The sequence below is a fragment of the Terrapene carolina genome, unplaced genomic scaffold (genome assembly GCF_002925995.2).
Source record: "Terrapene carolina triunguis isolate 2854851 unplaced genomic scaffold, T_m_triunguis-2.0 Scaffold231, whole genome shotgun sequence".
Classification (NCBI taxonomy): Eukaryota; Metazoa; Chordata; order Testudines; family Emydidae; genus Terrapene; species Terrapene triunguis.
Window position 1 is genome coordinate 16,694,496 of NW_020664582.1, and position 26,983 is coordinate 16,721,478.

The following is a 26,983-nucleotide window of genomic DNA, read 5'->3' on the forward strand; positions in this document are numbered from 1 at the left end:
TAAATTTCTTTGAGTGTTTGTTTCCAGAATTTATTTTCCATGTTTTGTTTTAAGTATTGCATCATAAAATACCAAAACCTGACTGAATTTACTCTGTACTCTCACACAACATCTTGCTTAGGGGAAAATAAACTGATTAGACTATTATTCTCACCTCAACGATTCACCCTTTTGAAAGTGATTGGAAGGCAAGTTAAATGATATTAAACAAAACTTCCAGGACACTCAAGTGATTGTAGCTTGTTTTAAAGAGGATGCCACAGGAACTAAATAGAGCCACAATAATGTACCTAACACTGGAGATTCCAGATAGTAATGTGTCATGACATGTTTGAAAATATCAGAATAAAGCAATGCAGATAATGACTATCAAATAGCGGGAGAGACGACAGGTAGGGAAGCTTGCAGAGTTGCGGTACAGGATCACTACGGGCACTTTCTAAAGAGCACAGCCTTATGGAGGGTTTTCACATAATTCAGTACTGTCAAAATAAATTAGGTTTCTGTTAAGTTTCCTCCACAGAACATGTGCTGTGAATTTTGAGTTAACATTTTACTTAGGAGTGTGCAGGTTGTCCTGAGAATCAAATCCCAGCACAAACTAATTTTCAAGTAACCGCTCTGCCTTTGAGCAAAGAAGGCAAAGAATTCAAGTAATCTTTACAAAGAAAAAAAACTGATAACGTTCTCTCCTCCGTTCCCCCATTATTTGCAGTAAATGTAGTGCTAGTGAAACGTGCCAGATACAGATTTTATACTGCTGTATAAAATCTTCTACCCATACAGCTGGTACAGAACAGAAGCTCATCCCCCTGGTCCCCCCAGCCCACTACCTTACACCTGTTCTGGGACCTTTTCTGGAGAGAAAAGGAAAATTCAGTCTCTTTTCTTGGCCCATTCATTTCTTGACCTCTGCTGCAACTAACAAGGCTATGAAAACTAGGACTACGATGATTCTTATATGGCCACCCATCTCATAAGAACTGGACTGAAATTCCCATTTCCTTTCAAATAAAGCACAGTGAGAAGGCTTTAAAAATCACTGCAAATTAACATACCTTTAAGATTTTTATTTCTTTCCCAAGCAGGATTTGTGACTTTGACAAATTCTTTTTGTTAATGCTTTTTATGGCTACTTCCCAATCAGTTTTCTGCAAAGGAAAAGAGTCTTTTTAAAAACAAAAAGATGTTTACTTTCCCCATTAGTGACTGGCTAGTTAGCCCAATGAAACAATAAAAGGATCCCTAATCTGTCCCTTTTGTGATTATTTTTGTGATTTTAAAATAAGGCCACCAAAACCTCTAGTGTTATTTTCATTCAGTGACACTTTACACATCTACCAAACCCATTGTAAGCTGCAATGGTGAACTGTTTTGAGAAAGACAAAATTCCAGTTTAAAAAAAAAAAAAAAAATCACATTAACACCTTAGATTGTTAAAACAGAAAGGATTGTATAAATCCAGTTTGCTTTTCACTAATGTTGCTGTTTGTTTCTTTTTTTCCTTTTCTTCTTATCTTCCACAGCTAACATCAACAGTGTCAGTTTCACTGTTGTTTATACACTTTCACCTTCAGGCTCTTAATACTACAATATCTGCATTGCACACAACCTGGGGGAATATGTGTTTAAAAACAAGTTATGCATATTTCTTTATGATGTTGTGGAATCATTTCTACTGACCTTAGATTTTGTAAGAACTTGTTTTTAGAAACAATCTAAATATTAGGCCCACTGCAAGTTGAGAGTGCTACTCTACTGTCCATGAAGAATAAAACTGATTGACGTGTTCCTTGACAGCACATAGATTTCTTTGGAAATCAGAATTGTGCTAGGATCTCTCTCCACCCCCTCCCCAACACACACAGGCTAAAATCTCATGATAAAAAGTGTAAAGGTGTAATGCAACTAATACTATTGGGCTAATGGGGAAGCAATGCTGGGAAACGAAACACCTTTCAATTTAAGAAATCTTCAGCCAATCCAACAGGAGCCAATTTTCCATTAGGTCTCCAGTTATCAAGCAAGATAAACACTGGTGACTGCTGCAAAACAAAGAAACCAGTCTCCTATACAGATGAACCCCCCCCAAGCAGCAGCTGCATTTGGGAGCCACCAAATAGCAGTAGAAATAAAAGGCAAACTATCTGGGTTTTGACCTTTATCAAAGCTGGCTATTTGTCCCTACCGCTTTTTGTGAGGTTCGAACTGAAATGGGGCAGGAGTCCAGACTCCCAGGCTGACAGGGAAGCCCATCTCCCAGGCACCAGTCAGTAGAGGGAGCTCTGCTCTTAGGCAGGTCTGAGCCCTGACCAGGGAAGGACTCGGTGCACGGAGGTTATACGAGCAGTGTGGTCAATAAAGGCAGACAACCCCCCCACCACCGAAGTGGCACCGATCTGCGTGTCTCTCCCCGCCGCAGCCAGTCCATCTGCCTGACGCTGGGGTTCAAACCTTCCTGTCTGACAGGAGCCCGGCACAACAAAGCCCCCGGAGCAGCGACTTCTCCCCTCGCTGCCTGCGGCTCTCGGGAGCGGCCCGGCCCCGGCCCGCAGGGGGCACAGCCCATCCCCGGGGGGCCGGCAGGGAAGCGGTTGTGTAACCAGCCAGGGAGCGGCTGGGGACACGGCGCAGCTCCGGTTACCTTGCGGTGGCGGCCTTTGAAGACCACGGCGAAGGCTCCGTGCCCGATCAGGTCCTTCTTGCTGTACTCAAAGTCCCCCACCACCTCCATCCTCGTCCCGCGGGGGCACGGCGGGCGAGCGCTCCGCTCACGGCAGCCCCCGGCGGGGCGGCAGGCGGTCTCTGCCCTGGCTGCCCCCGGGGGCGGGGGCAGCTGCTGTCATGCTGCTAGGGGCGGCGCAGACCCCCCCGGGCCTGGCGGGTGGGGGGCTGCGGGCGGGCGTCTCCAAGGCGACGGGCGCTTTCTGTCATGGGGAGAGTTAAGGATTCTGGGTAGAGGAGGGGCTCAGCCTCCGGGGGGGGGGGTGAGCTCCAGGCGGGGGGGTTCAGCCCCCTCAGGGGGAGAGCACCGGGGACGTCACTGTTCCCTGCTGCGGCTGCTCCTCATGCCCGCCGAGCCCGTGGCCCCCCGGCCCCGAGCCCGGCAGCATCCGGCGGGCTGCAGGGGAAGGGGTGGCCCGGCCCCCCGGGCTGTCGCCGCCGATGCCCGGCGCTGGGCGGGGGTCGTGTCAGGCCACCACTGCCTCCTGCTGCAGGCCCGGCGAGCTCCGCGCTCCGCCAGCTCCGGCTGTCGGGGCCGCCGCGCCACCTCACGCTATTTATAGGCCGCGTCGCGCCACTCCCAGCGCTCGGCTCCTTCCGCCACCGGCCAAGGAGTCCGCTAGGCACGTGCCTGCTCCCGTTCCCCCGCTGAGCCAGCGCAGCCCCCCACCTGCCCTCCCCTCGGGGTTACCTGGCCACCCCTTCATCTCTCCACCGCTTCCTCCCCTTCCAGCGGGGTTACCTGACCCCCATAATCCCAGCACCCCCACCTCCCCTTCCCCTCCCAGTAGGGTTACCTGACCCCCCACTATCCCAGCACCCCCCACCCCTCCAGCAGGGTTACCTGACCCCCCAATTATCCCAGCACTCCCACCTCCCCCTACCCTCCCCACAGGGTTACCTGACCCTCCCATTATCCCAGCACCCCCACCTCGCTTTCCCCTACCATTGGGGTTATCTGACACCCCCCCACCCTCCCTCATCCCATATTATGCAGCCTAGCTCAACCCCCCAGTACCCAACCAACACCCACTTCCCCCAACCCCAGCTTAGCCATCGTCATGAAGGAGGGGCAGGGGTAATGAGGTAACCTTCCTGCCTCCCTCAGCTCATGGCCACTTTCTGTGACACCCCTCAAAGCCCAGAGTTACCCCAGCCAACACCCATCCTGCCTTCACTGGAATTTGCCTCCCCCCTCACCCCCGACACACACTGGTTCAGATCAGCAGGAAGTCACACTGAGCCAGAACACCTGCCCATCTGCTCCACCAAGGACAAACCGCTCTTGCTAAGGGAGAAGAGCGACCCTAATGACCTGAATGTGCCTGTTATCTACATAGTCCCATCCCTGGGCAGGGCCCTTGTCCAAACCAAAACACTGTCAAGGTCACATCCATCTCTCACCAAATTCCCAGTTAACCCCACTTAGTATCCAGGTCCCAGAGTGTCCGATTGGGTTTAATACAAAATACACTTTTACCCCACTTTCAGATCTATCCCCGCTCCCGTTGGTGTGAATCTCTCATCCAGGAATTGTTAGTGCCCAGCAGAGCCCATGTCAGGAGTCAGGCCCCCACTGTGCACATGTAACAAAACCCAGCCCCTGCCCCATAGAATTTAAACTCTAGTGTTCCCCCTCACTCAGCTCCCTCTCCTCCAAAGTGCCCTTGTAACAAATGCAGTTATGTCCTCTCAGTGCAGAGTGAAAATAAAATGCAGATGCTTTTTGTATTTCTCCTCCTGGATGGTAAATCACCTACAAAGTCAGTTGTTCATGTTCACCTCCCCTTGGTCCCCTGAACTCTTGATGCTGGAAGGGTTAGGTAACAAACACTAGAGGGGAAATCTGACTTGTTTGAAGACAAAAATTAATATATTAATTGATTTTAATGAGAACATTTCCACTGGGCTCAGGTTTATGAAAAGAAAGCTTTGACATCTATGTTTGAGACCCAAAACTGAGATGACTCCACCACCCTTCCGTGATCTGAAATATTCTCCAAGACCTTGCTCCTGTGATCCAACCCATGCCAGCAGACCCTTCTTCCTGCATGAAGTACCACTGAAGTCAGTGGGATTCCCCCTCAAGCACAAGGATCTGACTACAGGATTTGGGGCCCAAGGTGGCCCTACATTAATTTCAACTTCCTAACCCCCATGTGAATTCTGTCTCTCCTGCAACGCACCTCCACCAAGATTTTCTGGTATCACCCAACACATTGCAGATAAACGGGTCTGCACTGCACTGCGATTTTTTGCATCCCTGTTATTAACTCTTTAGGCTTTTCTGTGCTAGGAAATTTACTTGGTGCTCCATTAGTAAGACCACACCGCAGCTCAAACCTAGCAGAGGACTTAATGCATGGAGTAACAACGGGGGAAACACACAAACACAGCTAGCATGTATAAATGTAATAAACCATGGATGATGTTTTAAAATTATCTATAGCCAAACTCTACAAGCAGAGGCCCCTTCCACCTCCAGCTTGTGTCCTGGACACATTTGTAGATCAGCTTTAGGACTGTTACTTCAACAAATCCAAACATCAGGAAACATGCAAGTCACACGAAGCCTTTAACCTTCATCCCACTTCCATTTCCTCCCATTCCTCTTTGTCCCTTCATCTCTTTCCACCCGCCTCCTGTGCTTGGACCAGCATCCCTACGCCCCTGTGCCAAGTGCTTTCCCTGTACCTCAAATCCCTCCTTAAAGCCCATTTCTTCCACTGATCTCTCTGTCCTCCCTCTGCACACTGTTAGCTGTAATGAATGATTAACTCCCTTACCGCTGCATCCCTTTGGAGTGCCAGCCTTTGTTCCAGCAAACAACTGATATACCTGGAATGGGAGGCACCAGCTGAGTTTTGCTTCCGGCATTTGGCAGCACTCAAGCAATTATAAACATCAGGAGGTGCTCACAGCAAACAGCTATTGATGCTGCCAGTTAGGGTCAGTGCCCCACGTCCCACACAGATCAGTACACGTTCTCTCATGTGATACATGGCTCCATCCCACTTTGGCATCTGCAAACAGTGACTGAACAGTATGATATTCCGGGACATGTATCCCACCAAGACATTCAAGGAAGCATTTTTGATTGGTGTGGGGTTTTGTTTTGTTTTTTTGCTGCTCTCCATAGTCTTACCTTAATGCACCACACTTACTACCTTGCTTTTTTTCATCTCTGTCAAAACCATTGAAGTTAAAATCTTTTTCAAAGATCTGAGCAGACAAAAGACATGCAGCAATAAATATCACTTAAAGGGACACTGTTAGCCTTATGTAGGACAACTTTTGGCTTTACAGATAAGTGTGTGTGTGGTGGTGGTGGTGGTGGTGGTGGGGGATTACAGAACACCAATATGAATGCTTTTGTGTCAAACAGGACTAAAGGATATATTTTTTAATTTAAACTTTTTTTCTGTATCATGACACCTGAGCCCTGAGCTAACAAACAAGAACCAGAATGTGAAACTGATCAGACTAATTTCATCGAGTCAGCAGAGTAAAAGCAAAAAGTAAAACAGATCAATGCTAAAAAATAAATTAGATAAAAAAATTCAGTTTCATCATAATCGAAGGTGTTGGTAATAACCCAAAGGCTTTGAGTTTTAATATATATTAACAGCACTGATTTAAAAATCAAGCCAAGAGAAAAACAAAACCAGTCTTAACAAGCTAGACATTCAGAAACTCATTTTCTTGAAAAATGACTCTGTTCTCCCATTCTGGTATGAGTCTGTGTCTCCATGCTGGCATATGCCCTACACCCAAAAACTCTACTTCACACAGCCTGCTTTGAAGAAAGACAACACCAAGGGGCCATAAGTCGTATTTGTTGAGATAGACACTTTAGGAATTTCTAAGCCAGAAATTATCCCACCTGGGTCGAAAAATAACACATTCATTTCCCTTGACAGCACCAAGTGATCACACTACTTTGTTAGCTGTTTGTCTTGCTTTCCTTGGCTGCTGGCCTTGGAATGGGTTAATTTCAGCAGAGAGCTGTACAGGAAGTTGGTGGTCCAGAATGAAACAGTGATCGGGAGAAGCTGGGAAATTTGATCAGCGTAACATTTACTGCTCATCACATGGGGATTTGTAACCGGCTACGGAGGATTTAAACTCTAGTGGCGATGTCAGAAAATAAATGGAAATGTTGCTCAGTGAAAGGACTGTGGAGTTTGACTCTAGATCTCAATGGGATTTATGCTCCTAACTTCCATTGAAATTTGGAGCCTAAATATCTTTGAGGAGTTCGCCTAGGCCACTAGTTTGAACTGGGGTCTTGGCTGGCCTCTCTGAAATGAGTTTCTGTGTGTCAGTCCAGTTCCAGGTGTCCACAAGTGTCATCTTTATTTGTACTCTCAGCAGAGCAAGACCAAAGCATAAGTGAACTGTATTCCCCCTCTCACCCTTAGGAGGTGGGCCCTGCAGATCACAGGGGTGAGGCATACTGCCAGAAAAACAAGGAGAGGTATAAATGGGCAGATTACACTTCTGCTACCGCCACTGCTCCCCACACAGTGGGGATAAATAAAGGGCTCCAATCTCTAGCTCTGCATGGCATTTTGTACCAAAGTGACATTTTGAAAATTGGTCTTAAGAAAAGGGAGAAATCTAGCTCCATTCATAGCCCAGGAGGGAGGACAAGAAGCAATAGGAAAATGTACAAATAAAAGGATCCACTCATTCCCACAGTTGGGGCCCCCAAGATAGCAGGTATAGGTCATATGGCATGGGCAGGGAGCAGAAGGGCATAGGGAATAAACATCTCTGCAGGCCTGAGCCACATAACCTGACAAACACTACACCAAAAAGCTACAGCGCCCCTAGAAATTCCCAGGGTGCTGAAGTCATGCAACATGTCAAGGAATGTGATCTACTGGGTTAGAGAAGGCAGCTGGGAGGCAGGAGATCTATGTTTTATTCCTGGCTCTGCCACGGACACGCTGCATGTCCTTGGGCAAGTCAGTTCCGCTCTCTGCCTCAGAGATTTTCCAGCTGTAATATGAGGCTAATAATTCCAGGACCTTCTGGAGAGGGGGAAGGTTTTAGTTCCCTTTGGCGTTTGTACGGCACATTTTCGTCCTGGTTCCATCTACCTGGAATGAAGATGTTAGTATTGTGTGTTTCCATAGCATCTTCTGCCACTGACACCTACCCACTACCCAACCTGCATACAGTACCCCACACAAACAGCAGAGGGCCAAGGACCCCCAAACTCTGTTACGAAAAGCATCCGGAGACCTTTGACTTCCACACAGAGCAGGTAAGACACTAGGCTTTTAATGTCTCCACTGAAAGACTTCTACCTCTCCCCAGCCAGTCAGCCCCAGGGGAGTCAAGTTATCGACCTGGGAAAAACCAAGCGATGAGCTGAGCTCCTGGGATTGGGATTTTGCAGTTTTGCAAAGATGACGGATAAACCACTAAATGAGCCTTCTGCGCTGGTGAGAAGAGGCCAGAGCATTGATGCTGTACATCAGCAGGGAGTCAAGGCCCCACTCATTTAAATGTGACCTAAAGGATCATGATGAGGTCATCACACAGCTGGCTTGTGAATCCCCACAGTACAGGGTCTGTTTGAGTCACGGTTGGGAGAAGTGATTGCACATCACTTCCCCCTTCTTAATTACTCCTAACCTTTCACTCGTAGCCCCAAAACTTTCCTCCAAGGAGCGTCACACCTCCTCATCCCCATCACAAAGTCCTCAGGAACCAGGGACGGTGCTAAGAGGTATTGCTTTAATGAGGGAGTTATAAGGAGTTTAATGGTGGTGTAAACAGAGGCAGCATATAATTACACACCAGAAAGCGTGGGGAGAGATCCTTGTAATAGCAGGGCTGTGTTAGCTGGATACACTTACAAGCATTCTTGTGTTAGACAAGGAACACAAATACCTGTGCAATAGGCATACCTTTGTGGCACATTTCATTAATAATTCATCTGAAACCGGAATGAAAACACAGGAACGTATACTGACATTTACACCAAACGCTGGCTTTTGACAACCTAAATATTTCAGTACATGCATTTTTGTAAGGTTGCCAACACAGTAAGGATGCCAACCCTCCAGGATTGTCCTGGAGTCCCCAGGAATTCATCTTTAATTAAAGATTATGTGATTTGATGAAACCTCCAGGAACACGTCCAACCAAAATTGGCAACCCTACAACACAGCTGCTAGCCAGTCAGGAAGGGCTGTCTGAGTACTTTCCAGGGACAAATATTAGGGATTTTAGAAAGAGATATTTGATTATTAAAACACATCAAGGATCTTTGGTGAAAAATAAGATTCTTACCTCACATATTTTGATTTTATTACAAGTACACCTCTACCTCGATATAACGCGACCCGATAGAACATGAATTCGGATATAACACGGTAAAGCAGCGCTCCGGGGGGGCGGGGCTGCGCACTCCGGTGGATCAAAGCAAGTTCAATATAACACAGTTTCACCTATAACGCGGTAAGATTTTTTGGCTCCCGAGGACAGCATTATATCGAGGTAGAGGTGTAATAATATTTTGCACATTTATAGCATCTTTTATCCAAGTTTTCAAAGTGTTTCAATAATCACTGACTAGTTAAAGCTCACACCACCACCTGGAAGAAGGCAAGGGATATATCATGCTCTTTACCAACTATCAAAATGGCAGCCACCTCTAGGGTGGAACGCAGCAGCTGTTTAACAGTACACAACAGCACTACAAAAGAGTTTGAGATACGAAGTGAGGAATGCTGTATCCACACAAAGCTGCAGGGAGAAGGATTTTGCTAGGCAGGAAGACATTTAAATTGAAGTTTGCTCAAGATTCGGAGGTTACCATCATATTCTTGCAAAAAGCGTCACGGGCTCTTTAACGAGCACGTATGGGAAGGACCATGGGTTTATTTCACATGAAAGCTGGTACTATGTAAATGGCAAAAATATTAATATTAGAACCTAATAATATTAGTAGCAGTGTTTCAAGGAGAATCTGCCCAATTGATTTTTGCCACTTCACCATGTGGGTGATGGATTTGCAGCCACATGACTAATCAGCTGAATGAAAATTAAAGCCGGAACAGCACCTTTTGGAGGACACACAGATATTCCCAGTCAGAGTGGCGGAACCTTCATGTTAGCTCCATCTATTTGTCTAAGGTCTTCTGTTTCTCTTTTCAAAGCATACTGTTCGGTGTCAAATGCTGAAGCCAGAACAGAGAAGAGGGGCAGAAGAGATGGTGACCACTTGGAGCTGCGTTATCTAGGTTTGGATCTGGCCAGAGGGAAAAGCTATTTGTTTGGGAATCAGGAGCCAAAAGTGTCCCAGCAGATAAGTAAATCTCCCTCAAAGCTCAGGCATGCATGGCCAAGCCAGGCTCTAAGGAGTGGAGTTTCTTTGATCAATGGCTAGATGTGCAGGGCTTATCTGCTGAGGTTATTCTAAACATCCCACAAGGCTTTGACTTTCACAAGCCTGGCACCGCTATCTGGTGTCTATTGCAGAGGCGTACCAGTGCCTTTGACCTACGGCTGAGCAGGCTCAGCATTGCCAATGTTATCATGGCAGACGAGATACACCAAGGTCACATCTGGAGGAATGAAAGGAGTAACCTCATGAGCAGGTCAGGCTCTGGGGCTGAAGAACTACAGCACAAATGAGACTGTCGGTCTTTGTGGAAGGAACATCTTTCGATCTGTCTGTACAGTGCCTAGCACAATGGGGTCCTGGTCTGGAATAGGGCTCCTAGGTGCTCTGGTAATACAAATACATACATGATCTCCAATTTAAAAACGAAATTTACATAGCACCTTTCTTCCCCCAGGATCCCAAATTCATATGCACTTGAAGAGCTAAGTCCAGAGGTTTTCATGAGCAATTACTTTTTTGTGAGCCTGAACTTTCTGAAAATCTAGCCCCATGTGCCTTGCTAGAGAGCACTTCAGATCAGATTAGCATCCACAATAAAACATGGTGCTGGTTATCATTAACCGGCAATGTTATCTCCCACCCTTCACTCGTCTGGTCTCTCTAAATTGTGCGGTGTCAGGGGCCATCTCTGATTATGTACAGTACCTAGTTCAGTGGGGGCCCAAACCCAGCACTACTGTAATATAAAAAACATATTTCAGGATAATTTTCCCAGCCACTAAAATGCAGGCACCTCTGAAGTGAAACACAGCAACTCATTAGCATGGCACAGCAACACTACCTACCAGTTTAGGACAGAATGTGAAGAAGCTTACCTCATGCAACTGAAAAAGCCGTGCTCAGTTTGGAGATGCATGAGCTGATCTGGACAGACGAACTAAGCTGGAAGTGAAAACCATGAGTTCTAATCCTTGCTCTGACACCGACTAGCTGTGGGGTTGTCATCGCTCTGTACCTCAGTTTTCCCATCTGTAAAATGAGGATAATACCACCAACCTCGGAAAAGTTGGAGGGTGGATTAGCTTCTTTGAACACACAAAGCCTTAAACAGCTACGTCTCTTTGTTTTGGGTTTTTCCTCCTCCATCCTGAGCAGTTATCTTAAAAGTAAGGCTACAGATACGTCTGGTGGGAGTTCCCTTTTCATTCACCTTTGTGATGTTTTCCTCCCAAGGAGGAGAGCGACTGAAGGACAGCATTCTTAGCTGCAACTTAGAACCGCCCTGCCTTGTACCACAACCTTCACATCAACAAAGTGTGGGTTGCTTCCCTTGTGCAGATGGACGCACAGCCTTAAAATTCAGGAAAAGGCAAGCAGAGGAAGTGTATTAATAAAGCAGTGTGTGTACAGGATATTGCGTTCTTACCTAAAGAGCTGGTGAAGATGTGCCAGATGAGCTGGTTTGCAAAGTGGGGAGATATTAAAAGAGGAAGTGATTTGAGAGCAGTAACTTTCTGTTCCAACCTTGTGTTGTGCTTACCGTTTCTGAAGAGCCGACAGGCTGTGGTCATTTCTGGAACGATGAATCCTGGTCTCTATCTTCCATTCTACAGCTGAAATTAGATTACTCAGACCATGCTGACAGTGCAGCACGCAGGGATGAGACGTATCCTGCTCGGGGAGTCTATAAAACTACAACATTCTGAGTGGCATCAGCAAAAGAATAAATAGGCAATGAGAGAATCTACTCATGACAAGCAAGGACTGAATGTTCTGCGTTGGACTTGCTGTTCACAAACGCAGGCCCACAGCCCTGGGATGGAGCAAGCCACAAGAAGCAAATTCCAGCACTTCATGAGCCCGAGCAGGACCAATAAGCACTGTTACAAAGCCCCACGGCTCTAGCTAACCCAGCTTTGTGGCATCCTCACTCTCCACACCACTGGTGATTTTAGGAAAAACAAATAAATATGCACATGTCCAAATCATAGTAATTTATTTATGTAGGTTTTTTTTTTGCAGATTCAATAATACAAATAACAGATAGTTGTGTCTATTCTTTACTGGACCTATTCAGAATAGAAACACAAACAAGGTGCTTTGCATGTTCCTGTCTTTTGTTGTGGTTTCTTTTCAGGTTTTTTTAAAGATTTGCCAGCTAGTAAGTCTGCTTCTGTGAAAAGTGATATTTGTATGTTTGTTAACAACACTTTTCACAGCAGCAGACTTGCTAGCTAGCTGGGAGGCAGTGAAAAGTGATATTAACAAACATACAAAGATCACTTTTCACAGCAGACTTACGCAGGCCTGGCAAGCCAGGTTAAGCCTTGGTCGGATGGGGAAGTGGGTAGGGAGCAGCACGGGCCCAGGGTGATAGGGTGGATGGGTGTGGGACCGGGGGATGGAGCCCGCTGGGCCCTGCGACTGGGGGACAGAGCCGGAATCTGCCGTCACGCGGCCAGAACCCATGGCCAGAGCCCGCCGCTGCGTGGCTGGGAGTCTGAGCTCCACTACCCCTGGGAGGGTGGGGAACTCACACCAGCTGTCTGCTCCTCTGGCGTTTGTGCTTCCAGAGGGGGGGCAGAGGCAGCAGCGCTGTAAAAAAACCCACCTCCGCGAGGGGAATAGCTCCCAGCACGGCTCCCAGCGCTGTAGCACTATCTACACTGCCCCTTACAGCGCTGAAACTTGCATCGCTCAGGGGGGGAAGGGAGTGTTTTTTCACACCCCTGAGCGAGGAAAGTTTCAGCGCTGTAAGTGGCACTGTAGACAAGCCCTAAATGACTTGCCCAACGTCAGAGGGAAAGCCTGTGGCAGATCAGGGATTTGAACTCATGTCTCCCAAGTCTGAGGCTACAGCCCTAATCGCTGGACCGTCTTCCTCTTCCTTTCCAAGCCCGTTGTTGGCATTCTCCACACCGTGTTAGGCTTGCACAGCAATCCCCAAGCCAGGATCAACCAACAACTCTAAAGTTTACTACAGAGATTGAAAAAAAACCCCAAACAACTGTTTGCTGAACATCCAGCACAAACCACAACAAAGGAGCGCCAGAGAGAGAGCGAGTGCTTTGGTCTTTAATGTAAATTTATTGCAATTGTGACAGAGACCTCGACATTATTCTATCTGCTCCTTATTAATCATATTTGGACTTGCACTCGTCTTAAACTTCATTGGACGTGAAAGCTAAATCCAGGTTGACCTGCCTCCCAGAGTGTTGGGCTGCATTAACTTAAAACCCGCTCCACGTTGGCTAGGAACAACTGAACAAATATGAACACACTGGATTTTGAAATAGGACAAGTGACACAGCTCCCTGCACCCATCTGACAGAGGAAATGCACCAGATAAACTCAGTAAGGGACCAATTCTGCACCACGGAAGTCAAGGGGAGTTTTGCCATTGACTTCAAAGGCCCAGGAGCAGCCTTTAGAGACAAGCTCAACCCTACAGACAACCCCCAACAGGACGCAAGAGACACAGTAGCAGCCTCCCAGTGCACGGTGCACCCGAGCCAGGCAACGTGCATGGAACAGGGAGGGGTCACAGATTCACTCAGGCACGCGCGCCCACTTCTTCGCAATTCAGGGAACAACTGAAACCTGGAAACTCGACACAGCGTCTGCACCAGTTTTCATTTCACGCCTGCTCCCTCCTGCCCTGGTTCAGAACAAACAGCCAAGCAGAAATGGGGTCCTTAGACTAAGGTGGGTTGGGCTATTGCCAACAGAGTGAATGATACATAAGGGGAAAGTTTGACAGCCCAGGGGCAAAGCCACCTTGGTCCCCTCACCCTAATAATGAAGGCAGCCAAGGCTCTCTTACTTACCCGTTAAACAGTTCTTTGCCCCAGGCAAAACGGGCGAGTAGAATTTTGCAAAGTAGTGTGATGGTTTTCCCCATTCTCTCTCCGGGGGTCAGGAAAGGACGTGCTTTTCTGTCCCCACTAAAAGCTTTAGCCCCTGCAGGCTCCATTTGCCAGGAAAGGAAACAGCATGACCAGACCCCCGCCCCCTCTTCATTCTCTCCTCCAGAGAGTATAGGCTGCAGAAGTTTCAACAGAAACCAGGCTGAATCGGAGCTAGCAGAGGTCCGGGTGTACTAATGGTTGCAGACAAAGTCATCTGGATGCAGAAGGGCAAGTTCTTTGGTTCGCATTAAATCTGAATCACAATCTCCCTTCACAGAAATTAATCAGGGAGAGCTAGTACGGTGCGCAAGAGGCAGAACACCACAGTCCACGCTGAGCGGGTTAGCTGCCAGGCCCGGCCATACGGACAGGGCCAGTTAGAACCGGCAGGTTCTCTTCACTGCTCCTATCGTCTCCATCTGCAAATGAAAGGGACATCGGGTGTCATCAGCCCAGCACCAGCTCCGGTTTTCGCACCATCCGCCACAGACAGCAGAGCGGCACAGCGAAGCACTTTGCACTAGATTCATACGGTGAGTGCAGTTAACTGGCCACTGGATCACGGGGGAATCCTGTATGCACAGGTCTGGAGGGGGGAGAACAAGGCTGGAAAGAGAGGACCTGAGACTGATTGCTCCGGTGTCCCTTCCCCAACATTGGCCAACTGCTAGCACAGCAGTGACAGCTGGTACAGAGAACAGGGGCTAAATTCTACCGTCATATTGACTTCCATGCATGTCTATCCCTCCACCTCGGGGAGCGCAGAAGGGCTCCTCGCTAGGGTAGCTAGGCACAGGTGCCAATCAATCTGGAATATGGCCCAGCAGCCCAGTTTCTGAAGGGAAATTCTCTTTCAAAGGGGGGAAAAAGGGTTCTTGGTGTTCTGCTCAGGTCAGCTTTCCCTTTGTGCCGTGAGAGGCTCAGCCTGGGGCGGAGACCAATGCAAGCCAGGGTCCCCAGGCACCAGAACTGAATGGAATGCAAGCTCAGCAAAGAGGCAGGAGTAGAGCCTAATGGTTTCGCAGTGCAGAATTAACTGAGAACCCGAAGACCTGACTGTATTCAGACCGTAACCTCTTTGGGGAAGGCGCTGTCCCTTACTATGGGTTTGTGCAGCACCTCACATGATGGTGCCCCAAACTCAGCTGGGCTCCTGGGGGCTCCTATAAGACTAATCATAACAAAAGCCCAGCTTGTTGGGTGAAGCGAGACGGTGACCGTGGGCCCTGTGGTTCCGTATACAGAACGCGCCCCTCAGTGCATTCCTTTGCAGGCTGTGTTAATATACACAGAGTGCACAGACGCCATGCTCTGCTTCTTGGGGACAGGCCCCAGGGGATACTTACATCCTTAAACACTTATCTTTCCCTCCGCTGGCTACTCGCTGTCCATCCGGGCTCCAATCCACCGCAAACACCTATTAACAAAGAGAGAGAGGTGCTCCTGTCACTCCTTTAGGGCCATGCAGCCCCGGTGGCAGGGAAGAACCTCAGGCCCCTGGCAGAAGACACTCCCCAGCTGTTCAGGGACACTGGTGGTGGCCACAGCATTTGAGAGCCCTCTGCCCTCTCTAGGCAGGTTAGTGTGAGCCCCTTGGCGAATGGCATCCTACCTCATCTGCATGGCCAGGGAGATCAATGGCCAGCTTCCTCGTCTTGGCGTCCCACACCTTCAGCGTGCTGTCACTGCTCCCGCTCACCAGGAGGCGGCTGTCCGCAGACCAGGCGATCTGGTAAACAGCAGAGACGTGCCCTCTCAGGGAGGTGAGGTATCTGACAGAGAGGGGAAGGGGTGGAGATGGACTGTTAGACACACGCGCATGCTCTGAATCAGAGATATAAGGGACATGCCCAAGGTCACAGTCAGTGGTACAGCAGGGAACCAGGAGCTCAGAGTCCAAGTGCCCTGCTCTAATCACTAGGTGCACGACCTCAAAAGCAAAAGGTAACTACTGTGTGTGCGCGTGCGCGCGCACGCAAGGCTGCAGAGGGGAAGGTCCTGGCTCAGCCATGGCAGGGAGACAGGCGCATTTCCTTCTGTGTTACTGCATGGAGTGAACTGCAAACCTCGCGTCTGTAATAGAACGAGAGAACCTACTTTCCCGTCTTGCCATCCCAGAGCTTGATGGACTTGTCAAAGGAAGCACTGGCTATTATCCGGGTGTCTGGGGAGAAGAGCACTTGGTTGATCAATGCCTGGTGGCCTGTCATTCTCTCCAGCGCCTTCTTGTCCTCTGCTGGGGCCCACAGGAACAGCGTGAAGTCATCCGATCCAGACACTAGCCTTTCCGGTGCCTGCCCCTGCGATCAACAAACAATCAACACACCCCAGCACTGAGCCTCGGCTCACACAGACTGAGCCTCTCACAGCTCAGACGCAAACCTGACGCAGACATAAATCTGCATGACTGGCTAAAGATTTCCTCCAGTTTATTTATTCATTTTTTGGTCAGCAACAATGGTAGGAAGCCTGGCATGGGGTAGCGGGGGGGGATTTCTTAACAGAGACTTACCCTGACTTGGTCGTATCTGTGCTGCGCCTTCTCTTTCAGTTCTGCCACTGTGTGCAGGAGAGAAGGGAGATTAGCGATCGGGAGCTTAAAGGAAACGTGTAACATCTCTAAAGCCAGGATCTAAGACGTCTTCTCCCTCCAGATTTGTGACTCAAGAAGGATTTTGACAGGGACATTGTGAGGGGTTTAGAACAACGTCCTCTTCAGAGGGTCACACTTTTAACAATGAAATGCAGTGCTTGTGTAGCATTCCCAATCTGCGGTGCTCATGGTTTTATTTTCTAGACAGAGAAACGGGGGGGACCCAGCTCCCCCATGTGACCTTGGAATAGAAGGCAGGTCTTCTGACTCTTAGCGCTGTGCCCTACCCACTGGGCCACTCTACCTCCTCCCCCGATTCCTCTCCAGCCTGCAATGTACTTAATGCTCTTACGGGTGCCACTCATGTCTTGCGGGTTGACAGAGGCTTCAGCGGGTTCAAAGGCCCCTGTGCGGAGAACGTAGTCGGTGCTCAGAGCCATGGTGTTCACCCAGTGCCCGTGGCCCTGCAGGGTGCGGCAGAGAATTCCCTGAAAGCAAAAAAGCCACCTGCTTACAAAGGGACTCACAGGGAGACAGTGGCAGTGCAAGGATTAGTCCACAGGACCTCCTGGCTACACCTTCAATCAGCTATGGGCAGTGCCGGGGTCAGACCATGGGACATCCCAGCTTCTGGCCTCGCCTTCAATCTACAGGTAGCATGAGGGTCAGACCATGGGACGTTCCAGCTCCCAGCCCCACTTTCAATCAGTTATGGGCAGTGCTGGGGTCAGGCCATGGGATGTCCCAGCCCCACCTTCAGCCAGCCACAGGTAGCACCAAGATCAGAACACAGGAACTCCTGGCTCTCAGCCCCACCTTCAGTCAACTCCGTGCTGTCTCTCGTCATTCCTGACGGACAGGGCCCAAGACATGAAGTCAAGGGAGGCCAGCTCTGCGTTCTCCTTGCTGATGGCTCCAGCTTATGTTACCAAGCACCACAATCCACGGGGAAAACACACTCCCCCTCCCGCCAGCAAGCTGCGCCAAACCCACTGCTTCCGGGCTGTCATTTATCCAGGGGAGTTCCCATTTCTACAGCAGCGCCAAGGATCTCCACCCCACACAACCACCCAATTCCTTTGGCCAAGGAGCAGACGAGATTCTAATTGGAAACAATCATCGCGGTTCCTTAAATCCGCCAGAGGGGGGTGCTGCTGAGCCATGGGCGGCATGTGCTGCCTCTGCCCAGAAAGCAAGCGAGCACATGCAGCTAAAGCCACGAGGCAATGCAGGGCCAGGATGGGAACAACAATTAAGGTTTGATGCATCATTTTATTTGCACTACCTCCCTGCCCAGGCCCCTGGCGTCGAAGTCGACCCACGCCAGGCTGCTGCACTTACATCCTGGCCTCTCCAGACCTTGATGGTTCTGTCCTGGGAGGAGGAGAAGAGCAGGCCGTCTCCGCCCCACTTCACGCATGTGACCGACTGCGTGTGCCCGGTGAGGATCTTATCGCACCGGCCCGTGACAGTGTCCCAGATGCGGATGCTGCAGTCCTTGGAGGCGCTGGCCAAGTAGCGGCACTCGGGATTTCTAGAAGGAAAATTGGAAGCCAGTGAAGGCGCAGGACAGCAAATCTGGCCTCCTCTTCCCGCGCATCGACCGGGTCTGCATCAGCTCCATGGCTGGGGAGGAATTAAGGGCATCCTTACAGAAAGACAACCCTCCCATTTGACCTCCACTCTCAAGCTAAGAAGGGGCAGGCCGGTTAACAGCTGGCACCAAGCCTGCAACATGGCCACTGCATGCGCCAATCAAGGAGAGGACTGGCAGAGCCTGGAGCGCAAGGCAGTGGAAATGCTGCTCATCCCTCTCTGCAGGAATGGAGCAAGGAGCCTGCCTGGCTGGCTGGAGACACAGATCCTGAGTTCTCCAGAGCACAGGCAGGATCCTCGACCTCCTCCCCATCCCCCGCTCCTCCTTTTATAACCAGTTTTCGTTAATCCAGTTAATTATTTCCAAATCCCTGTGATTTCCTACTGGGGAATTCAATTTGCAAGGCTCTGCTCCATGGGGGCGATTTTTAATGTTGATAACCTCTTGGATCATCGTCTACAGCTCCCCCCCGCCTCTCTCGGAGGAGGAGCTTTCTCAGATGGAGGGGATAAAGAGCTTGTGCGGTTAATCAGCCCGCGGGAGAAATTAACCAGATGGCAGAGGCGGCTGGTGCTGCAGGGGGCGCAGGCGGAGCAGTCAGCGTGGGCAGGGTGCATGAGGCACAGACACCATGGGCTAGTGATCGGCACACAGGACTGGGAGCCAGGAACACCCGGGTTCTAATCGCAGCTCTAAATACAACTCTCTGCGCAGCTCTGGGTAAGCCACTCCCAGCTCCCCGCGCTCTCCCCCATGTACAATGGAGGTAGCACAGCCTCACCTCCCAGGAACGAGGCTGGGGTAACATTTGCACAGCGCTTTGAAAACATAAAGCAAAGGCTCCTGAAACTTACCTTAGCCTTTTATCCATCCATCTCAAAGCTCATTAGAAAGGAGAGCTGCCATCACTATCTCCATTATACAGCAGGGGAAACTGAGGCACAAGAGAGCCATGCCAAGCCCAAGGTTGCATCACAGGTTGGGGGCAGAGCTGGGACTAGAGCCTGGGTCTCCTGGCTCCCAGCCCGGGGCCCAATTCACTGGCTGCTTTTCAGCCTCACTCTGTACATACTTACTCTGCCATCACCAGGGCAAGGGGCAGGCCTCTCCTCGCTGGCAAAGCAAGGAGGCTGGCCAGAAGGTCACTTACATGTGGAGTGGTTCCCAACACAGCCACGTGATCCATTTGGAGTGTCCGGCGAGCACCCTGCCAATCTGATTCCCTGTGTCTGGGTCCCAGAGAAATATCTGTACAACAGAGCAAGCGAGGCGGCTAGATCACAGCTACCACCCAACGTGCATCCCGGGGAAAGTCCAGCTCCATTTGCCCTTCCAGTCCAGCTACTCCAGGCCAAGAGTGCAAGGATAGACCTTGGCTCGGGCAGGGGGATGAAGAGTGGATTCCTTTCCTGACCTCGGCAGCCACCAGGTGACACCCCGAGGCAGGAGATTTTGTTCACCCCCATCTTAGCCCACACTGCTGCAAAACCATCAGCAATCAAATTATCCAGCTCTTTTTGCAGGCCCGCTCAAGCTGTCCACACCCGGTGCCAGCAGGTTAGCGAACGCCTGTCGAGCGCTGGGAGAGCCAGGACGTGCTAAACGGTGGTTATTATAGGACTCTGCGGGTGGGACACACGCTGGCTTTTTGTTGGGTTTTTCTTGCCTTCTGAATAAATGCTCCTCCAAGGAGCCGAGGCATTAATCATCTGCCCAGGGGAGGCCAGGAACTGGAGCAGAACAGCTCACAGGGTTAGTTTAAACCAGAACTGCCTCCCGAGTGGCACCTAACTGCAGATGCTTGGCACCGAGTTAACGGTATAAATGGGCCGTCTCCAGGCTGACAGCAGGCCAGGCAGCTCAGGCTCCTCTGCTCTCATTTCTCTAAACCGATCCCAGGGGAAGTCAGTCCCCCTCTTCTTAGCGGTGGTTCAATCCCAGCTGACTCGGAGCGGAGGCAAAGGAATGAGGCTGTCGTTTCCCCAAGCGTGCCGGCGGCTGGGTTAGGAGTCGTTACTGTTAGCAGCGCTCCAGCAGTGCCTAGAGGTCCCAGCTGAGACTGGAGCCGCGTTGCGCTAGGCGCTGTATGAACACACAGCAAGAGACCCGAGAGGGAAAGGAAGGATTATCATCCTCATTTTACAGAAGGGAAACTGAGGCCCGGCGAGATGAAGGGACTTGCCCAAGATCACAGAGATAGGCTGCAGGAGAGCTGGGGACAGAACCCTCAGTCTCAGGCCCATGTCTCAACCACACCACCATCCCACACGGCTGCTCACAATGGTGACCTGCAGGCAGGCCCAGCTTGCTACAGTGAGGAGAGAAGACCCAGGAGGGTGCCCGGCAGGCCCTGCGCCCTGAAGGAGCAGGGACAGCTGAGCCTGGGATTCTGAAACAATAAAACTCTCAGTAGTGGCAACAAGCATGTCCCACTGCGGCTCTCTGAGCCAAGAGCTACCTCCCTGGGGCCCGTTCCCAGCAAGCAGGCAGCCTCCCAAACAAGGAGCTAACCCTTAAAGGTACAGCACGGGCTGCCCTGTGCTTCTGCCAGAATACAAGCCCCTGACCGAGCCACGGGGTCTCCAACGCGGCAAGAGCGGCACAGGAGTATGTCCGGCCTGTGGGGAGTGGCCCTGCTTCAATGCTGTTCACCCGGCTCCCGGGCTCAGAGACGGGAGCGTCAGAGCGCTGAACCTGAATATTCCCGGCAATCTGTTCTCCCACGGGGACTGGCCGAGCCAGCGACACACAAAGAGAACAAGCCCCGGGGAGCGCTAAGCAGGGAGTTGGCTCTGAGGGGTGCAGGTGAGGAGTCAAAGCCACTGCTGCTTGCAGGGTTTAAACACACGCCCCCACCCCGGAGACCGATGGCACTTAGCCTGCAGCAGAGCCCGGCTCAGCATGGCCCAGTGCGCAGGCACCGGACTGGGATTCTGGAGCCCTGGGTTCTACCCCCAGCTCTGCCGGTGACCCCGGGCAAACCACCTGTCTCTGGGCTTGCTTCCCTTCCCCTGCCTTTGTCCCGCCTACTTTGGGGCAGGGTCTCTCCAGCCTCTAGTGCAGCGAGGCCCTGATCTCAGCCGGGCCCTTTAGGCGCTGCGGTCGTTCATAATAAACACCAGAATCCACAGCAGGACCTAGGCTGCATCAGCAGCTGCCCTGGCGAGGGCGTGATGCCAGCAAGGCACCCGCCATCAGGCTCCAGAGAGATTCACGGCTCTGCAGGTGCCAGCCAAAGGCACAGCCCCTACAGCCTGTACTCACCCCGCAGCTAGACAGAGGGAATGTCCGGGAGCTGGTCTCCCAACCGCGCAGCATGGAGAGCTGCCTGCAGGGGGCAGCCCAGGACACAACGCACCAACCAACCAACCAGGGCTGCTCAAAGGGATCTTTGCAAACTCGTGTCAATGAACCACAGCAACATGCGGATCTCCTGCCGGGGATGTGCCTCCAAGCCCCTCATGGGAACACCTGGGCGAGTAGCTAAAGTGCAGGTGTGTTCCATAGGCCTAGACGTGACGACTATCACAGGAGCAACCGGACGCATCCATCATAACCCAGCCACAGCCGATTTCCCTCCAGGCCGCAGGGATTCCTGCTCTCCAGTTCCACGCCCGGGTTTGAACAAAGACCCAGCCATGTTACTCCTTCCACAGTGGTCAGAGGGGCAGACTCATCACCCGGGAGGCTGGTGCTGGCCCAGTCTGGTTTCAGTCTATCGATGGGGGTGCGAGGGCTCCCCCAGAGAGGAAGAGAGCTCTCCATGAGATGTCTCTGGGGCAGATCTCCCTGCCCCACCCCCAGGCCTGGCCCCACACAGAGGAATCCGGCCCCTCGCTGAGCCGAAGCCGACACGTACCTGACTGTTTTTGCACCCTGAGGCGAGCTTCCTGCCATCGGGAGACCAGGCGATGCTGAGGACCCAGTGCCTGTGACCTGCCGACCGGAGAGAGTGCAGGGGTGAGGAGAGCCCTCCATCCTGGAGGTGGCCCTGTCTTCAAGAGGCAGCTGTGGTCTGGGAGGGAGAAGGGGAGGGTCTCCCCTGCCCTTGTTCCAGCCTGACTTCCTGCGCTTTGCTAGCTCAGTGAGCAGCTGCTCTTCTTGTTGAGCCATGGCCTGGGCACTTGTAGAGCACGTCCGGGAGGGGAACAGCCGGGCCCAGGAATCGCTTGTGCAGCTTGCACAACATGTGTAGTGCTCACTCGGTGATGTGCTCCTCACACCGAGCCGGCACCAGGCCCAAAGCCCCGACCCCTGTATGCAAAGCGCTCCGGAACGGGACCGCGCTGCACACACGGGGGAACCGAGTCACTGCAACAAGCCCAGCTCAGCAGCCTCCCCACAAGGGAAGTGGAGGGGGGGAGGAGAGGGCAGCGGCTGGGGCAACCCAGTGAACTCATCAGAGCCACCGCTAGCCTCTGGAGCATGAGCGACTCAGGGAACCCAGGGGCCACGCTCTGCTGCCCGGCGAGGCTATCGGGAGGGATGGGCACAGACTCAGAACACCCCATGGGGTCCCCCCTCGCCCGCTGCACCTACCTTTGGCCGTGAAGTGTGGAGTCTCCGTGCTGAGGTCCCAGAAGCGCACGGTGGTGTCACCGGAGCCGCTCGCCAGGTACCTGAGATGGTGAGGAAGAGGCTGTCTGGGCTCAGGGTGGCAGGTGGTGCCAAGGCTCCTTCCCGGTCCATTCTTCCCGGTCCATTCCCCCCTCCCCACTACCAGGAGGTTATAACCTTTGGCAGCCCTGTTCCCCAGCAAGCCCAGCCATTCGGCGCTGTCCTGCCTCCCCGCCCGGCAATCCCCAGCCCTCCTGCCGCCCCCCCTTACTTTCCAGTGGGGCTGAAGGCTACGGAGATGACAGCCTCGGTGTGCCCCTCCAAAGAGCTGGTGCATCGCGTCACCGCCCGCACTTTGAACACAGCCTGGGGCTGGTAGATGATGTCGAGGACTCTCTCCGTCTCTACCACCTGCCCCGCCAGGGTCTTCTCCAGCGACGTGACAATTTCAGCATCGTGGACGTAGAAGGCCAAGGGCAGCGGCTCCTCCTGTGTGACAAGAGGCAGAGGCACTAGCCAGGGGCAGATTTCAGCAGGACTGGCTCATACAGCCCTCCTGTTCTCCCGCCCGCCAGGAAAACAATTTGGGACCCCGTGTGCTTCCCATTACTCCTTCCCAGGGCAGCACCAGGCTGGGGAGATGCACTAGCTCAGAACTGAGGCAGTGGTTGACAAATCTGCCCTGGGGTGGATGGGAAAGACAGACAGACAGACAGACACACACACCCCTGTCTGTGCCAATCCCTCAGCATCTAGGAAGTCCTGGGGACAGAGTCCCTGGCAGGGCAGGCCCAGGCAGTGCTACGAATGGCATCTGTACAGCCACGAGGAGCAGAGCCATGGGTGTGACAGCAGAGATCCCACTGCTCATCTCTCACTTTCCCACAACTGTCTGATTGGGGGCCCTGGCCTTGGCCCAGCAGGAGTGGTTCTAAGCATCCCAACACTGAGAAAAGCCCCATCCCCCTGTGCAATCCCACTCCCCGGATGGGGCTGGGATGAAGCCTGTGGATACCAGCAGTTTGCTGCACCCCCATTAGAGCAGCGGGGGGCGCACAGAGGCCCCTTGGGAAGTACCTTCTGGAGCAGCGCGTTGCAGACCAGCTGCAGCTTCTCGGGCGTGATATCGACGGGCACGTCAAAGGGAGACCCCAGGATCTCGCCAGCCTCATCTTTGAACAGGATCAGCAGCCTCTCCACGTCCCCTTGCATCGTGGCGACCTGCAAGCGCATTCCTGCATCAGGGGGGTCAGCCCCACACCAGGCACAGCGCGACTATAAATCAAACCCACCGCTGCCAAAGAGATCGGCACCAGCAAAACCCACACAGCGCTGAGTATACCACAGCCAGAGAGCTGCTCCACAGCTCCCTGTGACCACGCTCTGCAGCTCCACAGGGACTGTCATCAGAGGATCTCTAGGTGCTTTCCTGCCATTAGCCCTCCGATCTCTCCCCCTCCCCCCGGACCATTATCCCCATTTTACAGGCTGGGAAATGGGCACAAAAGCCCTGGGTCACCCAGCAGAGGCAGGTACAGAACCCGGGAAGCCTGACACCCAGAGCCCCACCATCTACCTGCTACCCCGAGATACAGTGTCAGCCTGCCCGATTCCGCTCAGCGCAGTGCTCCAGACCCTGCCTCCAGGGGCACCATGTCAGCACCAGTGACCATCCCCACGTGTTCCTGGGACGCGCCGGCTTGGGCTCCTTTGCACGAGTAACCCCAAAGCCCAGATCATTTGGCCAACGCCTCCCATCTGTAGCACAAACCCCTCCTCCCCGCCACGAACTCTTTCCCTGGGGCTGGGGGGACTGGGCCCAATTCACTCCCGCGGCTCCTTGCTCCTGCCCAGGTAAATCTCTCAGCCCAGGCTGGGCACCACCTGCTGCAGTGGGTCTCTCCTACGCTCAGCAGCCCCCTCCTGGCAGCTGAGAGGGGGTTTAAACACCACCCCAAGGTCCGGCTTTACAACGGGAGGGACGCCCTCCTTCAACCCCAGGAGCGGCTAGGACTCCCCAAAGGAAGGAAGGAAGGGATGGGGCAGGGCCCCTCATCCCAGCTCCCTCTATGGGGCTGCTCTGGCTTCGTTTGCAGCCACAGGGCTCTCCAGGGGGGCCAGCAGGCAGCTCTTGCTGGAAGGGTTTTGGTTGGGGGCACCTCCTCTGCCCCGTTCCCAAGCCCCAGCAAACCCCCCCACTCACCTGGGCAGCCCCAGCCATGTGTTTACTGCAGCCCTGCCCACGTGGAGAGGAAGTGGTGAGCTCATCTCTGTGCGCCTGGGCTGCAGCTCGGCCGGGAAGCTCTGCTGCCACCTGCTGGAGAAGAGAGGCTATAGCAAGCGATCCTTGGACAAAGGGAATTGCAGCTGTGATGTAGACACACAGCTGGGTCAAGCTGCCATAGGACAAAAAGATTCCCTGGGCAGATTTCTGCACGAACAGTGTGAGGGAGAGAGAAAATAAACCAGCCTTAAAAACCCAGCACCTGGTGGCAAGGTGTCAGGAAAAGAGGGAATAGAGAAGAGAATGGGAGTATTGTAGTTATTTCACTCCAGATTGTAAAAGAAAGACACACCAAATGAGGGCACAAGGGTCTATCCGGGTTCTGGCAGTGGGGAAGTATAAAATGTTTTTCAGTTTCATGAATAGTACCTAGTGTGTTTAAAAGGATCCAGTCATGTTAACAGGCATTAAACCACTCCACAAATGGCCTCACCTATGTTACCAAGATCACCGTAGCTTATTCACATGCGTTGTGGTAAAAATGCAATGTACTTTTCTACAGCGACTCTGCTTGTTTGCTTTTTGCATCTCTTAGCTGGACAGGGAAAAGAGGTGACTCAGTTTCATTTCATTCTCAGGCTGTCGTGGTTTAGACCCTCTGCAATGTTTGGGTTACAAACCTTGCCAAAGACTAGGTCACTACACATACAGACAAAAACCTATTTCTTTTGGTAATTGCATGGAAACCTCTCTCAGACTCTGCCTCCTAGGGTTTGTAGATCTTAGACGTGGCTTTTACCAAACCTATTCTGGGGCCTAGTTCAATTTGGCAGCATCCCTCTAAAAGAGCAGGAGTCTTTAGGTCTCAACTCAGAGATTTATTGTGGTCATGTAGTCTGACCTGCAGAACGCAGGCCCGAGAGCCTGCCCAGGAATTTCTGCATCAAGTCCGTAACTTCTGAGAGAGCTAAAGCATCTTTTAGAAAGACCTGCAGTCGTGATCCCACAACATCCCTCATTCTACAAGCAGCTCTGTGCAGGCAGAATTTGTGCCCACGTGGTCCCTCACGAGTCCATTCCCATGGAGCTCGTTACAGGATCAGGGCCTTAGACGGTACATACCACCCTCTTCCATTAAGCGCCATGCTGATTGTAATCACTTGTTACTCCTCAGCAAAGACTCAGCAGAGAGCTGCAGAAAATATTGGTACAGTCTGATATTCTAGTTCCAGATCATTTTGACAGATTAAAAAAAAAGAGAGGAACCATCCAAATCGTTTGGGAGGAAGCAGAGTCCGCTTTGATAAATTAATAATACCTAGTGCTTATGTAGCATTTTTCATGTTGATCTCAAAGCACTTCACAAAGGAAATCAATATCATTCCCTCCCTGCCCACAACAAAGATCAGATCCTTTGTCAAACTCAGAAAAATCAAATTATTGTCAGGCCTTCCCACCGCTATTTCCATCCTCGTCCCTGGCCTTTCTTGTCATTGATTTTGTCACTAAGATACTGGTAACGTTTTTCAAAGCACTTAAGTGACTTAGGAACCTATGGCTCGTTTTCAAATGTGATGTAGCACTTTAAGTCAATGGGATTTAGGCTCCTAAGTGCCTAAATCACAGGCAAGTTTGAAAATTGTATCCACTCTCAAGATTTCACACTTAGTCTCCCCTCCCCCCCATTTCAGAATTGTAGGACTTCCGCCAGTGAAGGGACCGGGCATAATACGAGGGTGCTGGGAGGGTTTCCCCTACACATCTCACCAATGCCCCCCAAGCCTGACCTGTGCACCCTGCTATTCCAATCCCGGGCTCCCCACTATACACAGTCCCGCAACCCCTCACCCCCTTGTTATTTCCAGCCCTGGCTCCTTCCCGGCAGAAGAGACTACCATCCTGCGGAATCGTTTCCAAGTTTTGCAAAGCAGAGAGACCAGGAGACCACCTGACTTATTTTCACTTCTGAAGAGACAGAACTTAAGTCTCCAGAGGCAAAAGCCAAATGCATGAACAC

The 26,983-nt window shown here is 51.6% G+C and overlaps 2 protein-coding genes across 3 annotated transcripts in view; both read right to left on the minus strand.

Annotated features, from left to right (window-relative positions):
- Window positions 1–3,245, minus strand: part of ULK2 (unc-51 like autophagy activating kinase 2) — a 53,504-nt gene extending 50,259 nt beyond the window's left edge. The window contains exons 1-2 of one of the 2 annotated variants that reach the window (XM_029912515.1): window positions 2,645–3,245; window positions 1,059–1,151 (exon numbers count right to left, since the gene is read on the minus strand). In XM_029912515.1, the coding sequence (XP_029768375.1) occupies window positions 1,059–1,151; window positions 2,645–2,734 (183 nt within the window). In that variant the 5' untranslated portion in view covers window positions 2,735–3,245. The remainder of the gene's footprint in view (window positions 1–1,058; window positions 1,152–2,644) is intronic. The other variant, XM_029912516.1, reaches the window with a different exon arrangement.
- A 9,563-nt stretch (window positions 3,246–12,808) lies between these two features.
- Window positions 12,809–25,015, minus strand: NLE1 (notchless homolog 1). Its single transcript, XM_024211252.1, has 13 exons — window positions 24,946–25,015; window positions 23,820–23,963; window positions 23,014–23,231; window positions 22,725–22,804; window positions 22,045–22,121; window positions 19,336–19,433; window positions 17,930–18,122; window positions 16,941–17,076; window positions 16,508–16,554; window positions 16,093–16,295; window positions 15,608–15,767; window positions 15,342–15,412; window positions 12,809–14,414 (listed from the first exon to the last, which is right to left on the minus strand). The coding sequence occupies exons 1-13, from the start codon at window positions 24,961–24,963 to the stop codon at window positions 14,402–14,404; spliced, it is 1,458 nt and encodes a 485-aa protein (XP_024067020.1). The 5' UTR covers window positions 24,964–25,015; the 3' UTR covers window positions 12,809–14,401.
- Window positions 25,016–26,983: the final 1,968 nt, after the last annotated feature.